The sequence below is a fragment of the Dendropsophus ebraccatus genome, chromosome 13, assembly GCF_027789765.1.
Source record: "Dendropsophus ebraccatus isolate aDenEbr1 chromosome 13, aDenEbr1.pat, whole genome shotgun sequence".
Lineage (NCBI taxonomy): Eukaryota > Metazoa > Chordata > Amphibia > Anura > Hylidae > Dendropsophus > Dendropsophus ebraccatus.
The window spans coordinates 79,689,136-79,707,129 of record NC_091466.1 but is presented as its reverse complement, the minus strand read 5'-3'; the positions used below and the strand labels follow the sequence as shown (position 1 = coordinate 79,707,129).

Here is a 17,994-nt window from a genome sequence, read left to right as displayed (position 1 = left end):
CAAGTATGGAGGAATTGTTAGTCTTACCATGGGCAGCAACATATCAAAAGTTGAATATCCCTTCAGTAGCTTTGTAGCTATGTTTCTCTGTCCCTAGCAACCAGCATCAGCAGAAGACTCTTTCCATAATGTTTTTGCGTTTATAGAACCCATGATGGATATCAAGGATCCATGTGGAAAACAGGTTTAATCCTTGAGGATCCCACCGTTCTGTCCTATCAGAGAAGTGTAAGCTCTCCCTACCATCCATCACCTGTGACCGGTGTCGGTAGTAAGACGACAGCGGCAGCAGCAATGCTTTATACCCTCCGGTGCCTGTGTCTCAGGTCACTTTGTATCTAGGTTTCCTTCTTCTATGATCAGCGCGCTGGTTATGACCTGACACTAATTCATATTCTTAGCACATTTTACCACCGTGATTTATAAGTGGAGTTACACCATGTCAGCTCTTTAATCTGTCACCTCCTCCCAGCTCCGTGTTCCAGATTTATCCACAGGACATCAATTAAGATTGAGCTGGTTTGATAAAAGACGCACAGAACAGAGAGTGACAGGAAGCCATCTGTATGCGACTCTGAAAACGTGCAGAGCTCCAATGTACCACTATGGATTTAAAGAGGATAAAGTGTCCATTATCTTACTGGTCACATATAGAGCTTCCTTACATTACAGATCCTGAGTTCCATCCTATATTACACTCCAGAGCTGCACTCACTATTCTGCTGGTGGAGTCACTGTGTACAAAGTGACCTCACCAGCAGAATAGTGAGTGCAGCTCTGGAGTATAATCCAGGAAGTAACTGAGAGTCAGTAATGTAGGGTGTTTGGAGTCTTGCACTTTTGCGCTGGCTCAGAGCAGTAAATGTTTTAGATAATTAATACTGTACTTAGATAATCTTTATAAGGGTGCGTTCACACGTATAGGATCTGCAGCAGATTCAAATCTGCACCATCAAATCTGCTGCGGATCCTGTACGTGCTAACGCACCCTAAACAAAAGGAACCAAAAAACTCTTCCCAATATAAGAGGAGAGGCAGTGGTGATGGGGTGTGATGTAGCTGACGCAAGGTTGTGTGTCTTTGGTGTGTCATCAGACTGCAGTGGGACGCTCACAGGATACAGGAGGCGGCGAAGCCACTGGGGCCCCAGAGTCAGACAGCAGAGGGGCCCACATCTCTTCGTTTCTAGTTACTGGCGGCCCAGCACTGGACCCCTGACCTTTCCTATTAGTCCTATTAATCCTGACCAATCTGCATTATGGCGACAGGAACAACATCTCCTGCACATGTGATCACTGAACCAGGAGTATGACCCCTGAATCAATCATGTGACCCCTGAACGAGGGGTGTGACCCCTGAGTCAGTCATGTGACCCCTTGTATCTGCAGAGTATTACAGGGGATAGAACTGTGACGCAGCCTCCGAGGACTGGATCTCCACCTGCGCCATTTTGAACTGAGTGCACTGCAGCCATTTCTTCAGGACCCCCGAGTTGTGGCTGAACTGTGCGGAGCCCTGTAACATCCTCAGGTTCTGCTGGTTGGCGTTGTTCTGTATGGCCTGGAGGCGCAGCTGCAGCCCGGCCGATAAATGCTGCAAAACAGACGAATATCAATTATTATCAACACAGACAGTTAGGGTACTATTACACCAACAGATCTGATGACAGATTATCTGCCAAAGATTTGAAGCCAAACCCAGGAACAGACTATAATCAGAGAACAGGTCATAAAGGAAAGACTGGATTTCTCCTCTTTTCAAATCCACTCCTGGGTTTGGCTTCAAATCTTTGGCAGATAATCTGTCGTCAGATCTGTTGGTGTAATAGTACCCTTACTATGAGAGCAGAATAAAATGTCTGGTCCAGTGATAGTCCCCTATACACATAGGCATAGCCCCCCATACACATCGGTCAGTCATAGCCCCCACACACATCAGTCATAGCCCCCTCATACACATCAGTCAGTCATAGCCCCCATACACATCAGTCATAGCCCCCCATACACATCAGTCAGTCATAGCCCCCTCATACACATCAGTCAGTCATAGCCCCCATACAAATCAGTCATAGCCCCCCATACACATCAGTCATAGCCCCTCATACACATCAGTCAGTCATAGCCCCCATACACGTCAGTCAGTCATAGCCCCCATACACGTCAGTCATAGCCCCCATACAAATCAGTCAGTCATAGCCCCCATACACATCAGTCAGTCATAGCCCCCATACACATCAGTCATAGCCCCCTCATACACATCAGTCAGTCATAGCCCCCATACAAATCAGTCATAGCCCCCCATACACATCAGTCATAGCCCCCCATACACATCAGTCAGTCATAGCCCCCATACACGTCAGTCAGTCATAGCCCCCATACACGTCAGTCATAGCCCCCATACACATCAGTCATAGGCCCCCATACAAATCAGTCATAGCCCCCCATACACATCAGTCATAGCCCCCATACACGTCAGACACAGCCCCCCATACACATCAGTCAGTCATAGCCCCCATACACGTCAGTCAGTCATAGCCCCCATACACGTCAGTCATAGCCCCCATACAAATCAGTCAGTCATAGCCCCCATACACATCAGTCAGTCATAGCCCCCATACACATCAGTCATAGCCCCCTCATACACATCAGTCAGTCATAGCCCCCATACAAATCAGTCATAGCCCCCCATACACATCAGTCATAGCCCCCCATACACATCAGTCAGTCATAGCCCCCCATACACATCAGTCATAGCCCCCCATACACATCAGTCAGTCATAGCCCCCCATACACAGTCATAGCCCCCCATACACATCAGCCATAGCCCCCATACACATCAGTCATAGCCCCCCATACACATCAGTCATAGCCCCCCATACACATCAGACACAGCCCCCATACACATCAGTCAGTCATAGCCCCCCATACACATCAGTCAGTCATAGCCCCCCATACACATCAGTCATAGCCCCCCATACACATCAGTCAGTCATAGCCCCCCATACACAGTCATAGCCCCCCATACACATCAGCCATAGCCCCCATACACATCAGTCATAGCCCCCCATACACATCAGACACAGCCCCCCATACACATCAGTCAGTCATAGCCCCCCATACACATCAGTCAGTCATAGCCCCCCATACACATCAGTTAGTCATAGCCCCCATATACATCAGTTATAGCCCTCATACACATCAGTCATAGCCCCCATACACATAAGTTGTGGTATCCCACCACGGGTGTTGCTGGTGGTTACACCCCTCGCAAAAGCCTGTACTTTTTGTAAGTGGTGATGTAGTAGTGATAAAGTTTCACCACAAGGTGTCGCTATTGTAAGTATGTGTACTCATTTGCTGCACGGCTGAAGTATGGAAAGGGTTACTGTTTGCTTATATGTCACATGGATCTGTGAACCTATGGGAGTATCTTCTGTCCTATCTTCTCTTTCCTTCTTCTGTATGCACTCTTCACCCACTCACAGCGCACCTTACAGGGGCTGTAGATAGGAAATCACGTGGGTAGAGGAAGTGTAGAGGTCTTTTGCATTGGACTTTGTAGGGGAAGGGCGCAAGCTACAACACTACCTACAGTGGTTCCTTTGGGCCCTGGCTCTCTGCCACATCCCCAGCCTTCGTAGAGCTAGGACTCACCTAACAGTTTCTCTTCAAGTAACCTTACTCAGCACTATGCAGTGTTAAAACCTTTACAGGAGAGGGCAAGTGAGAGATCATCTCAACCCACACCGTGGACTAGCCAGTCACAGTGCAGGAAAGTATCCATAAAGGCAGAAAGCTAGGAACTCATCCGGATAGAGCAAAGTTGCTAGAAGCCTATGAACTCTATCTCGCAGCGCGGTTGTCAGCAGGAGTCACTCAGCATTTCACTCATCCCAGGTAACAAGGTCTGGGGCTTGTGTCACCCTCTAGGACAGGTCCCCCTGACACTGGTAGGGCAATAGGTGGCTCATTCCAACAAGAGTCGATGCACGGGCACAAGTGTTCTCTCAAGTATTCTTCTATCTCTACCTCATCCCCTAACATCCCGGCAGAACACAGTACTACTTGGATTGGGACTCTCACAACATCCTTCTCTCTGCTCCTCTGCTTCTTCTGTATACCTCTCAGCACACAACCCAGTCAGCACGACTGTACTCCTCGCTATACTCCTATCACAGATCTGGATCCTGAACTATTAAGTGTTTTATCAAGTGTAACAGATTCTGTCAAGGCAAAGCTGTATGTTCTGCTGCACACAAGGACCTTCAGAGTAAACAAGATTTAATTTATGGTAAAGAGACTCTGTGATTCTTAATCCCGCGCCAACACAGCACACACACTCCTTGGGACATTTCCCCTTTCTGTGGGTGGCAGTGCCAATAATCCGGGTGGGTCATTACTCGGACTATAACCCATCATTCGGACTAACCCAAGGGACCCCGTAGCAGCCCGGCAGGTCACTGACCACAGAGGAACAAGGTGTAACTGGCCTTCTAAAATAAAAGCAGGTGTGCCACCATACCTGTGTGCCCAACTGGCACTGGCGACACGACATAACACTCTAGGGTCCGGCTACATCTCGGCCAACCACCATAAAGCTGGCGTCACACTCCACCACCTAGTGACCGGCCGTACCACCTCCATACTAAAGCGGGGGTGGCACACCACACAGTCATAGCCCCCCATACACATCAGTCATAGACTCCCATACACATAAGTCATAGACTCCCATACACATCAGTCAGTCATAGCCCCCCATACACATCAGTCATAGACTCCCATACACATAAGTCATAGACTCCCATACACATCAGTCAGTCATAGCCCCCCATACACATGAGTCATAGCCCCCCATACACATGAGTCATAGCCCCCCCATACACACCAGTCATAGCCCCCCATACACATCAGTCATAGCCCCCCATACACATCAGTCATAGCCCCCCCATACACATCAGTCATAGCCCCCCCATACACATCAGTCATAGCCCCCCCATACACATCTTGTGATATGGATAATATGCGCTTATGATGGCAAACCACATAGAGAAAGAAGCCCCAACAAGCAAGCAAGGAGGAGTATAGGAGCCCAATAGAGAGTAGGGGGCCCATAAAGAGTAGGAGCCCAACAGAGAGTAGGGGGCCCATAGAGAGTAAGAGCCCAACAGAGAGTAGGGGGCCCATAGAGAGTAAGAGCCCAACAGAGAGTAGTGGGCCCATAGAAAGTAAGAGCCCAACAGAGAGTAGGGGGCCCATAGAGAGTAAGAGCCCAACAGAGAACAGAGAATAGGTGATGTGAGGCAGTGTAAGGCAGCTCATAGACAGCAGGGACTTCATAGCGAATAAAGCACCCCACCAGCAGCGGGAGACCCCCACAACTGCTATGTTATCTGATACATACATACATAGCCGCCTATACCACTCACCTTTATATTGGACTGGATCATCGGTAACCACATTGGTATCAACTGCGAAGAAAGCAGAAATGTACAGTAACTCCAAGTGCAGGAGATCAGCCTGCTAGCCCCTTGGGAATGGCTGCCATGTATGACCCCCTGAATCACTGTGGATGGGGGGGGGGGGGGCTATGTGATCACTGTGGGTGGGTGGGGGGTGGTATGTGATCACTGTGGGTGGGTGGGGGGTGGTATGTGATCACTGTGGATGGGGGGGGGGGGCTATGTGATCACTGTGGGTGGGGGGGTATGTGATGACTGTGGGTTGGGGGGGGGGGGTATGTGATCACTGTGGGTGGGTGGGGGGTGGTATGTGATCACTGTGGGTGGGTGGGGGGTGGTATGTGATCACTGTGGGTGGGGGGTTATGTGATCACTGTGGATTGGGGGGTGGTATATGATCGCTGTGGGTGGGTTGGGGTGTTTTGTGATCACTGTGGATGGGGGGGCATGTGATTACTGTGGAGGGGTATGTGATCACTGTGGGTGGGTGGGGGTGGGGGTATGTGATCACTGTGGATGGGGGGTATGTGATCATTGTGGATGGGGGCCATACGGCACTGGATGCAGAGCAGTGGAAGGATGGATCTAGGAATCTGACCACAGGACCCACGAGGCATCACCAGCCCTGAATGGCGGCCTATGTGCCTCTGTTATCCGCCTGATCAGATGGACGTTGTTCATTTAGATTCTAGTGAGGCACCACGCGGGGCGAATCACCATCTATTGCTTAATGAGAGCTCGGCTGCTCCATTTCGGATCCACAATATGAATCCAATTACGTCCTTTTAACATTATCAAGATCTGCAATTACACCTCTAAATCTCCAGGCCGGGGGTAATTGGTATTGACGGGATCAGTGATGAGTCACCTTGTGCTCCGCTCTGGAGCAGCAGCCGCCGTCCTATATATCATGTCACCAAACACAAAAAGCTTTCAGGGTAATTAGATTTATACATTGTTACATCATACTCCGAGCCGGCCACTGTGCACGAAGCAACCTCTAAGGCCATCAGGAGGGGGGGGGGACAGGCTGTGCTGGAACTTGTGGTCCCAAAGGAATCACATATTTCTATAGGTATTATCTATATAATGATATAATGTAGCCTTAAGTTTAGCTACTATAATTAAAAGGGTTTGTTGGGACCTTTATTGATGGTCAATGCTTAGGATCAGATTGGGGGGGGGGGGGGGGGGGGCTGTGCTTGGGAGGGAGAGCATAGGCCGCAGCTCTCGCCCCTCCGGTCAGCTGATTCTCAGGGTTAGCAGGATTGGCCTCCTACTGATTACATACTGATGGGATATCCAAATCCACTACTGCACTCCTAACACGGTGGAAACCACATCCACATTTCTTCCCCATTAGTCGTGCAACACTGCCGGGATTATCGGAAACATTTGTGCGGCTGGTTTCCACAGTGTTTGGAATGCGTTGACCCTCCCCCCTCGCAGTATTCATGAAGGGTAGCGTTATATACAGGTAACCGGTGTCTATGTGTGCAGTATACAGGGGTTACCATGACGGTCCAGTCTGAGGTGGAGATCTTTTACCTTCACGAAAACGGTGGAGTTACACTCCTGCAGCGCTTCCATTAAACTGATCAAATGTAGACAGACCATCTCCACCATCTGTAAAAACAGAAGAGATCACATAGGACCACCAGCCCTCGCCCCAGTCACCAGCGGCAGCAGCTATCTGTCCCCACTTACATATGCACGAGGGTCGGCCAAACATCCTGGTGTTTCCAATGGGGAGAGAAATCAAGAGAACTGAAAGGATCAGGTGTCAAAATTTAACATTGTCCATCCTGGAGGAGAATTTACCAGGAGATTACAGAGGGGCTTTACTCTACTCTACCCTACTGGGAACATTTCACCTGCAGCCCCTCCAGCCCAGCACATTTCACCTGCAGCCCCCTGGCCTGGCACATTTCACCTGCAGCCCTCCGGCTGGGCACATTTCACCTGCAGCCCTCCGGCCGGGCACATTTCACCTGCAGCCCTCCGGCTGGGCACATTTCACCTGCAGCCCTCCGGCCGGGCACATTTCACCTGCAGCCCCTCCAGCCCAGCACATTTCACCTGCAGCCCCCCGGCCGGGCACATTTCACCTGCAGCCCCCTGGCCGGGCACATTTCACCTGCAGCCCTCCGGCCGGGCACATTTCACCTGCAGCCCCCCGGCCCAGCACATTTCACCTGCAGCCCTCCGGCCGGGCACATTTCACCTGCAGCCCCCTGGCCGGGCACATTTCATCCGCAGCCCCCTGGCCTGGCACATTTCACCTGCAGCCCTCCGGCCGGGCACATTTCACCTGCAGCCCCCTGGCCGGGCACATTTCACCTGCAGCCCTCCGGCCGGGCACATTTCACCTGCAGCCCCCTGGCCGGGCACATTTCACCTGCAGCCCTCCGGCCGGGCACATTTCACCTGCAGCCCCCTGGCCTGGCACATTTCACCTGCAGCCCTCCGGCTGGGCACATTTCACCTGCAGCCCTCCGGCCGGGCACATTTCACCTGCAGCCCCCCGGCCCAGCACATTTCACCTGCAGCCCTCCGGCCGGGCACATTTCACCTGCAGCCCCCTTGCTGGGCACATTTCACCAGCAGCCCCCCGACCCGTTATGTTTTACCCGCAGCCCCCCGACCCGTCACGTTTCACCCGCAGCCCCCCGGTCGGGCACATTTCACCCGCAGCCCCCCGGCCAGGCCCATGTTACCCGCAGCCCCCTGGCCTGGCACATTTCACCCGCAGCCCCCTGGCCGGGCACATTTCACCCGCAGCCCCCTGGCCGGGCACATTTCACCTGCAGCCCTCCGGCCGGGCACATTTCACCTGCAGCCCCCTGGCCGGGCACATTTCACCTGCAGCCCCCTTGCTGGGCACATTTCACCTGCAGCCCCCTGGCCGGGCACATTTCACCTGCAGCCCTCCGGCTGGGCACATTTCACCTGCAGCCCTCCGGCTGGGCACATTTCACCTGCGGCCCCCTTGCTGGGCACATTTCACCTGCAGCCCCCTGGCCGGGCACATTTCACCTGCAGCCCTCCGGATGGGCACATTTCACCTGCAGCCCCCTGGCCGGGCACATTTCACCTGCAGCCCTCCGGCCGGGCACATTTCACCTGCAGCCCCCTTGCTGGGCACATTTCACCAGCAGCCCCCCGACCCGTCATGTTTCACCCGCAGCCCCCCGACCCGTCACGTTTCACCCGCAGCCCCCCGGTCGGGCACATTTCACCCGCAGCCCCCCGGCCAGGCCCATGTTACCCGCAGCCCCCTGGCCTGGCACATTTCACCCGCAGCCCCCTGGCCGGGCACATTTCACCCGCAGCCCCCTGGCCGGGCACATTTCACCTGCAGCCCTCCGGCCGGGCACATTTCACCTGCAGCCCCCTGGCCGGGCACATTTCACCTGCAGCCCCCTTGCTGGGCACATTTCACCAGCAGCCCCCCGACCCGTCATGTTTCACCCGCAGCCCCCTGACCCAGCACGTTTCACCTGCAGCCCTCCGGCCGGGCACATTTCACCTGCAGCCCCCCGGCCAGGCACATTTCACCCGCAGCCCCCCGGCCCAGCACATTTCACCTGCAGCCCCCCGGCCAGGCACATTTCACCTGCAGCCCTCCGGCCAGGCACATTTCACCCGCAGCCCCCCGGCCCAGCACATTTCACCTGCAGCCCCCTTGCCGGGCACATTTCACCCGCAGCCCCCCGACCCGTCATGCTTCACCCGCAGCCCCCCGACCCGTCATGCTTCACCTGCAGCCCCCCGGCCAGGCACATTTCACCCGCAGGCCCCCGGCCCGACACATTTCACCCGCAGCCCCCCGACCCGTCATGTTTCACCCGCAGCCCCCCGGCCAGGCACATTTCACCCGCAGCCCCCCGGCCCAGCACATTTCACCTGCAGCCCCCCGGCCCAGCACATTTCACCTGCAGCCCCCCGGCCCAGCACATTTCACCTGCAGCCCCCCGGCCCAGCACATTTCACCTGCAGCCCCCTTGCCGGGCACATTTTTCCCGCATCCCCCCGGCCTGGCACATTTCACCCGCATCCCCCCGGCCGGCACATTTCTATGCCTCCTCCTAACTGAGGAAACATTTCTGTTTCACTTCTTCCAAATGCCAATGAGAAGAAGACAGAAACCATCTGGGTGATATTATCTGTATAACCAGATTAGCAGCGTGTTGATCTAATTCTCCGAGCTCTACAGGAACGCCAATTACCAGAGATTGACCGCCCTGTGCCAAGGAGTCCTGAGCCCACACTCACCACGGTATTGTGCGCCATAAGCTGCAGGATGCTGGGAGTGACCCTGCTCCAGAACTCCAGAGCCGTCAGTATGGCCGTGAAGCTGAACTCATTCTGGTTCTGAATAGACGGAGCGATGGCTGCCTGCTCGCAGTACACGGTCCACAGCTGGGCGAAGATGAAGGCGTGAAAGAGGGAGCACATGTGCAGCACAGAGGTCTGCGGAGAGACAAGATGGATGTCACAGGGGCTGTCTGCTTTACAAACCCCACCGTACCCCTACTCTATTCAAAACCATTCATACTGACAGGTAGCCTTCATTATTATTATTATATGAACAGCTTTCATTGTCCCTATGATTCTAGGGATCTGGCCTCATGTGTTACCTTAGATTGTTCAGGGAACCCAATCAGAATGACGATCAGATGATCAGCAACATGTGAGCCAGCATCTAAGGGGATCGGCATACACGGTGAGGGTGAATTTGTGCAGACCACTCCATGGGTGAGGGACCCCAAGAGAAGCCACGACAGGAGCCGGATATGAGAGACACATTCTATGAACTCTTTAGGGCTAGAGGGAAATAGAAGTATAAATGTTAAGTTACAGTCTATTGTTTCAGACATTTCCCAGAATTCTCTGTTTCTGCCCTCACCCCTGTTGCATGGCTGAAGGTGGATGGTATAACCAGGGTAGATATCGTATGACCGCTTTATTGTCTCGATGGTTTCCACGAGTTATCTCCATGGAGGCAATCTGGGCAAGACCAACTTTAAGGTGTCCACCGAACGTGTCCTCGTGCAAAGGCTGTGAGCAGGTCTTCATATGGCTCTATAGGAGCAAGGAAGACGACTCGTGTCATCATGGAGTTCCACTGAAAGCTATGGACACTGATGGCTTTCTGCTATGAGCACTTACCTTCAGCTTAGTCAAGGTGTGCATATCTGCTATGAAGTCCAGGATCTCACCGATATATTGTCGGGTGCACTCCATGGCTGCCGTGCCGCACTATACAACAAGGAAGAAACAAAAATGATATCAGAGGTGACCTCAGCTCCACCATCTTGGCGTGACCTTGACAAACTCTCCGACCTTTAAGAGACTTGTTAATGCTGAAGCCTTTAGGTATTTAGCTTAGAGATCTCCATGATTGCTTCAGACTCCATCTTGAAGACTCTTATCTGACCCATCAGTTTCCAGCATAGACATCTCTGCTAAGGGCCCTATTCCACCGGACGATTATCGTTTGCATAATCGTTATCGATCTTAAACAACCGCTATTGCGAAAGACCTGAAAACGTTTACTCATTTCCATGGAACGATAATCGTTACTTATGATCGTAATTGCGATAGTTTTTTCTTCGCTATTTATTCGCTATTGCGTTCGCATCTATTGCAAACAACCGAACGACGTCTTATTCAATGCAAACGATTTGCGAACGTTTTGCGAACGAGCAACGATAAAAATAGGTCCAGGTCTTATAAAGCGATCAACGATTTCTCGTTCGGTCGTTAATCGTTAACTGCATTTCAACCGAACGATTATCGTTTAGATTCAAACGATTTAACGATAATCTGAACGATTATCGTCCGGTGGAATAGGGCCCTAATTCTCTGACTACTTGACCCCTAAGGCCACTATCTTCTACCCTGTGGCTCTCTAGTTACTGGATAACTACAACTGACAAACCTGTGGTTCTCCGGCTGTTGCAATCAAGTTGTAGTTTTGCAGCAGCAACTGGAGAGCCACAGGCGTATTCCGCTATGGAGCCGGCGGAAAGGTGCGCAGCCGTGCTAGCAGACATACTGCGGAATTCCGCGGAGTTTATCCGTGAGAATTCCGTAGTGTGAACCCACCCTAAACAAGTCACAGAGATTCTAGTTTTACATTTACAATGTGACTCATGAGCGCCCCCAGCTCATAAATCTGTAGAATTACGGATCCCTGTGACGGGCAGCGCCAGCCTCAAACTATGGCAGTGTGCGGCACCAACCAGTCTCCCCGCCGTTCCAGCATTCACTGATTATTTCTCTATTTATTAGAGATTAAATATGTGAAGTGTTCAGGAGGGGAAGAAGAGGAGCGGCGCACAATGATCGGGAGTCCAAAGATGATACCGGAGGCTTACTGGTAATTGTAGTTCTATATCTGTACATGGGAGGCAATATCTGGCTCTGACGCAGCAGCCCTACCAGCATATAATTTTATTTTTAAATCCTGAACTGCCCCTTTAAAATGCCTTAAGCATTGATTTTCCCGTTGGTGATTTTATCCCTTTGTTGCCATTCACATCCTCACATCACAGTGTTGAGCAGCAGAAACCACAGCATTGGCGTCCTATAATATCATCAGTCTGCAGCAATGTATAGATCATGGTTCAGCCTTCATACAAGAACCACAGGGAAATTATCTGAATGTGAATGTAGACGTGCTGCAGTAAAGTAGGGGTTAAAGCGGCCACAAAGCAGCCTGTCTGCAAGGAAGGGAAGGCGCCATAAGCCAGCCTGGCAAGGAAGCGGTTACATCTTCATGTGCAGACGTCCATCTGTATTATCATAATGGGGCCGATCCTTATTGTGCTGAACTGGACCCGACTGTCTCCCAGATTGCAATGTCTGACATTTCCCTGACAGCAAAACAAACCCGGACTAAGGTGACTGACAGAGGGGCCCGGCCTGTTCTGCCTTATTGCCAGTGATAGGATGATGGAGGGTGGTGATAGCTGTAATGCTTCACTGCCGAGCAGCTCTCTCTCTCACTCTCTCTCTCCCTCTCTCTCTCTCTCGATAGATAGATATATGGCAGATGAACAGTAAAGAAAGGCGGTTCATAAAGATACTAGATATATAGATATTACATGTAGGAATATAATCTGTCTACATCAAACTAATCTATCTACCTACATATCTATCTATCTCCTATCTATCTATCTATCTATCTGAACCCCCGGCCCCCTCTAGACAATTCTCTAGAAAGCATTGTACAGCCGGGTCCTCAGACAGCAAAATGTAGAATAATCCTGACCCTGGTCTGTAATATAAGAAGGGAGAGGAGGAAGGTTTTTCTGCCGGTATTGATGCAGTTGGAAGTAACAAAGAAACACAGAAGACTCATCGGTAAGAGCCCCCCTGCTCCATCTAGTCGCCCTTATATTATTTCCCTCCTTACCTTATTATAGATATATTGTAGATTTACCAACTACATCTGGTGGAGGTTTGATCCAAGCATCTACTACTCTCAGTAAAGTCATATTTCCTCACGCTGCCTCTGATCCTTCCACCAATAACCTCTCACTGTCTCATCTTCTTCTTGAGTTCAGTTTCTGTTAAAAACACTTCCCTCCAGACCCTTATTTAGTCCTGTAACATAATGGCGCCCCCTGTGGACAATGCACCGTGCCAGTTATAAGAGAATGGGGATGCAGGTCACCACTCACCGAAGGCAATGACGCTATCATCTGCTTGTGGATAATCGTGGACTCTGACAACTTTGTTCCGACATCTGCACAAATGAACTAACATAACAACCGGAATCAATATTAAGAAAAAGAACAATGAAACATATAAAAAAAACATAGGAGCTGTTCTATATAAGCACTGCAACAGAACAGCGCCCCCTCATGGACAAAGCCATGAAACATATAAGAAACATAGGAGCTGTTCTACATAAGCACTGCAACAGAACAGCGCCCCCTCATGGACAAAGCCATGAAACATAAAAACATAGGAGCTGTTCTATATAAACACTGCAACAGAACAGCGCCCCCTCATGGACAAAGCCATGAAACATAAAAACATAGGAGCTGTTCTATATAAACACTGCAACAGAACAGCGCCCCCTCATGGACAAAGCCATGAGACATATAAGAAACATAGGAGCTGTTCTATATAAGCACTGCAACAGAACAGCGCCCCCTCATGGACAAAGCCATGAGACATATAAGAAACATAGGAGCTGTTCTATATAAACACTGCAACAGAACAGCGCCCCCTCATGGACAAAGCCATGAGACATATAAGAAACATAGGAGCTGTTCTATATAAGCACTGCAACAGAACAGCGCCCCCTCATGGACAAAGCATCATTCTTAATATAAAGTAATCGCCACACTTCTGTTTGCAGAAAATAACCTAGAGGTAAAGAATATTCTGATTAATAAAAGCGGCTGACTAGACGTGGTGTCTCTGCCCGCAGCTCGCAGCCTGTGTGAGGGTGGCGGGTGCACTTTAATTCTCCTGCTCCCTTTAAGTAGGTCACATTTGCTTGGAAATGGTCTCATGAGCTGAGATGCAAACACAGATCCTTAACGCCAGGCCTTTAATTTAATGAAAGGGCTTAGCACATAAAAGTGTGTACACTGGGGATGGTGGCTGATGAAATGGCTGTAGTTACCATCCCCCCTTGCAGCCTAGGCACGGTCTCATACCTGAACCAGCAGCAGGAGGTTGGTGTCTGGCAGGGGAGACTTGAGCTTCAGGGCTTGCAGCAGATCCAGGATCACACTGCGGGTCAGGTAGTACTTGTCCCGTTCCTGCAATATTAGATAAATTTAGTGCATGTCCACCCACACAGCTCTGCTACATCTGTATACATTTATACGGCAGCCAGAAGACACTGGCAGAGTCATCTATCAGTCTCAGAAACATCCATTAAAGTACAAAGCCTATCTGCGGTGATGACACAGAGGCCTCATCCATCTCCATCAGCGGCAGTGACAGCAGGGAAGAGAAGGAGCATATTCAGTGACAGCCATCACTAATCCTGGAAGACATACGGCTGCACAGCTGGGAACATTTGTTGTTTAGGACGCTAGGAAGGATGTGGCAGCCATACTGGATGTCGCTCTGCTGTATTTCTAGGTGCTCTGGGTGATCCTCTCTGTAACGGCTTCACTGGCAGCCATATTGGCTATTGCCCAGCTTATCCAGAAACAGATGGCTATACACCTGACATTAGAGGACAGCTGACCTATCTCCAGCTACGTTCCTATGATTTCCAGTCTCGGCTGCTGTGTGGAGTTACTGCCCTGCACAATCCTATGGACGCAGCAGAATTCCCACACAAGACCCTGAATCATGGAAATGAAGCCCCTGTCCTGCCACCTCTGATCAATAGTATCGAGCCAATGCTGCATTAACGGAATTTCCAATTAGTTAGACGGCTGTAAAGTCGCTGACCCACCGCAGGTCACACATTGATTTTCACTTTTTCTTATTTAACTTGACTTCCTGCACATCTCACAATCACCATCCAGCCGCCATGTTCAGGAACACAGGGGCCAGCAGGGAGGGTTACCATCTGTACTGTACTGCAGAGCTGCACTCACTATTCTGCTGGTGGGGTCACTGAGTACATACATAACATTACTGATCCTGTATTATACCCCAGAGCTGCACTCACTATTCTGTGTACATACATTACTGTACTGATCCTGAGTTACATCCTGTATTATACTCCAGAGCTGCACTCACTATTCTGCTGGTGGGGTTACTGTGTACATACATTACTGTACTGATCCTGAGTTACATCCTGTATTATACCCCCGGAGCTGCACTCACTATTCTGCTGGTGGGGTCACTGTGTACATACATTACTGTACTGATCCTGAGTTACATCCTGTATTATCCTCCAGAGCTGCACTCACTATTCTGCTGGTGGGGTCACTGTGTACATACATTACTGATCCTGAGTTACATCCTGTATTATACCCCAGAGCTGCACTCACTATTCTGCTGGTGGGGTCACTGTGTACATACATTACTGATCCTGAGTTACATCCTGTATTATACTCCAGAGCTGCACTCACTATTCTGCTGGTGGGGTCACTGTGTACATACATTACTGATCCTGAGTTACATCCTGTATTATACTGCAGAGCTGCACTCACTATTCTGCTGGTGGGGTCACTGTGTACATACATTACTGATCCTGAGTTACATCCTGTATTATACTCCAGAGCTGCACTCACTATTCTGCTGGTGGGGTCACTGTGTACATACATTACTGATCCTGAGTTACATCCTGTATTATACTCCACTATGATTAAGCTGTCCTTTGAGTACATGTGTGTATGTGTGTGTGTGTGTGTGTGTGTGTGTGGGTGGGGGGGGGGGGGGGGCGCTGCCTAGCATCTATGGTGTCCGCTATACAGAGGGGATTCTGCATTTCTATAGAAGAGGGGATTCTGCATTTTCTATTTCTCTACATATAAACTAAAAAGCTGAGGCAGCATAGAAGACATTATAGAGCAGTGGTAAATAGTTTATACAAGGAGACATCTCTTTGCTGTCTTGCTGCAGCTTCTGGTCTCTGTATCCCTCTCCCATCTCTCGCCTCACCCCTCCATAGACCTGTATGGGCGACCCTGTGTGACTGGCGTCTTTTGTTTCTATCTATAGAATGTCTGATAGAATTGCAGTGGCCATGTACTGACGTCATCTCGCCTTCTAAGTGGATCTCCTGCTGGTGGATCTCCCGCTGGTGGATCTCCTATGAATCCATAGACGGATGATAGTGACAGGACTCGGACACTATTACCTTGGTAAACGCTCGGTAACACAGGCCGCACAGCTCCACAAGGTTGGCCAGGGTGAACACCCCGTTCTGTATGACGAAACTTAGCAGCTTGGAGAACGGCTCCAGCAAACTCTATAGTAAGGATGAGAAAGAGCCATATCAATAAGAACATAGGAATCCCGGTGACTGTATCCCAGGTATACAGGAGTGATCCCGGTGACTGTATCCCAGGTATACAGGAGTAATCCCGGTCACTGTATCCCAGGTATACAGGAGTAATCCCGGTGACTGTATCCCAGGTATACAGGAGTGATCCCGGTGACTATATCCCAGGTATACAGCACTAATCCCGGTGACTGTATCCCAGGTATACAGGAGTAATCCCGGTGACTGTATCCCAGGTATACAGCAGTAATCCCGGTGACTGTATCCCAGGTATACAGGAGTGATCACGGTGACTGTATCCCAGGTATACAGGAGTGATCGCGGTGACTGTATCCCAGGTAAACAGGAGTGATCCCGGTGACTGTATGCCAGGTATACAGGAGTAATCCCGGTGACTGTATCCCACGTATGTGATAAGCAGGAGGACACGTATGTGATAAGCAGGAGGACACGTATGTGATAAGCAGGAGGACACGTATGTGATAAGCAGGAGGACACGTATGTGATATACAGGAGGACACGTATGTGATATACAGGAGGACACGTATGTGATAAGCAGGAGGACACGTATGTGATATACAGGAGGACACGTATGTGATATACAGGAGGACACGTATGTGATAAGCAGGAGGACACGTATGTGATAAGCAGGAGGACACGTATGTGATAAGCAGGAGGACACGTATGTGATAAGCAGGAGGACACGTATGTGATAAGCAGGAGGACACGTATGTGATAAGCAGGAGGACACGTATGTGATAAGCAGGAGGACACGTATGTGATAAGCAGGAGGACACGTATGTGATAAGCAGGAGGACACGTATGTGATAAGCAGGAGGACACGTATGTGATAAGCAGGAGGACACGTATGTGATAAGCAGGAGGACACGTATGTGATATAGCAGGAGGACACGTATGTGATAAGCAGGAGGACACGTATGTGATAAGCAGGAGGACACGTATGTGATAAGCAGGAGGACACGTATGTGATAAGCAGGAGGACACGTATGTGATAAGCAGGAGGACACGTATGTGATAAGCAGGAGGACACGTATGTGATAAGCAGGAGGACACGTATGTGATAAGCAGGAGGACACGTATGTGATAAGCAGGAGGACACGTATGTGATAAGCAGGAGGACACGTATGTGATAAGCAGGAGGACACGTATGTGATAAGCAGGAGGACACGTATGTGATAAGCAGGAGGACACGTATGTGATAAGCAGGAGGACACGTATGTGATAAGCAGGAGGACACGTATGTGATAAGCAGGAGGACACGTATGTGATAAGCAGGAGGACACGTATGTGATAAGCAGGAGGACACGTATGTGATAAGCAGGAGGACACGTATGTGATAAGCAGGAGGACACGTATGTGATAAGCAGGAGGACACGTATGTGATAAGCAGGAGGACACGTATGTGATAAGCAGGAGGACACGTATGTGATAAGCAGGAGGACACGTATGTGATATACAGGAGGACACGTATGTGATAAGCAGGAGGACACGTATGTGATAAGCAGGAGGACACGTATGTGATAAGCAGGAGGACACGTATGTGATAAGCAGGAGGACACGTATGTGATATACAGGAGGA

At 50.4% G+C, this 17,994-nt stretch overlaps 1 protein-coding gene across 1 annotated transcript in view; it reads right to left on the bottom strand.

Annotated features, from left to right (window-relative positions):
• Position 1: 1 nt before the first annotated feature.
• UNC79 (unc-79 homolog, NALCN channel complex subunit) overlaps positions 2-17,994 on the bottom strand; it is a 137,658-nt gene continuing 119,665 nt past the window's right edge. Inside the window, exons 43-52 of the mRNA XM_069951065.1 lie at positions 16,251-16,361; positions 14,140-14,244; positions 13,150-13,227; positions 10,631-10,720; positions 10,368-10,543; positions 10,099-10,285; positions 9,734-9,931; positions 7,007-7,084; positions 5,426-5,467; positions 2-1,593 (exon numbers count right to left, since the gene is read on the bottom strand). Coding sequence (XP_069807166.1) covers positions 1,393-1,593; positions 5,426-5,467; positions 7,007-7,084; positions 9,734-9,931; positions 10,099-10,285; positions 10,368-10,543; positions 10,631-10,720; positions 13,150-13,227; positions 14,140-14,244; positions 16,251-16,361 — 1,266 coding nt within the window. The 3' untranslated portion in view covers positions 2-1,392. The remainder of the gene's footprint in view (positions 1,594-5,425; positions 5,468-7,006; positions 7,085-9,733; positions 9,932-10,098; positions 10,286-10,367; positions 10,544-10,630; positions 10,721-13,149; positions 13,228-14,139; positions 14,245-16,250; positions 16,362-17,994) is intronic.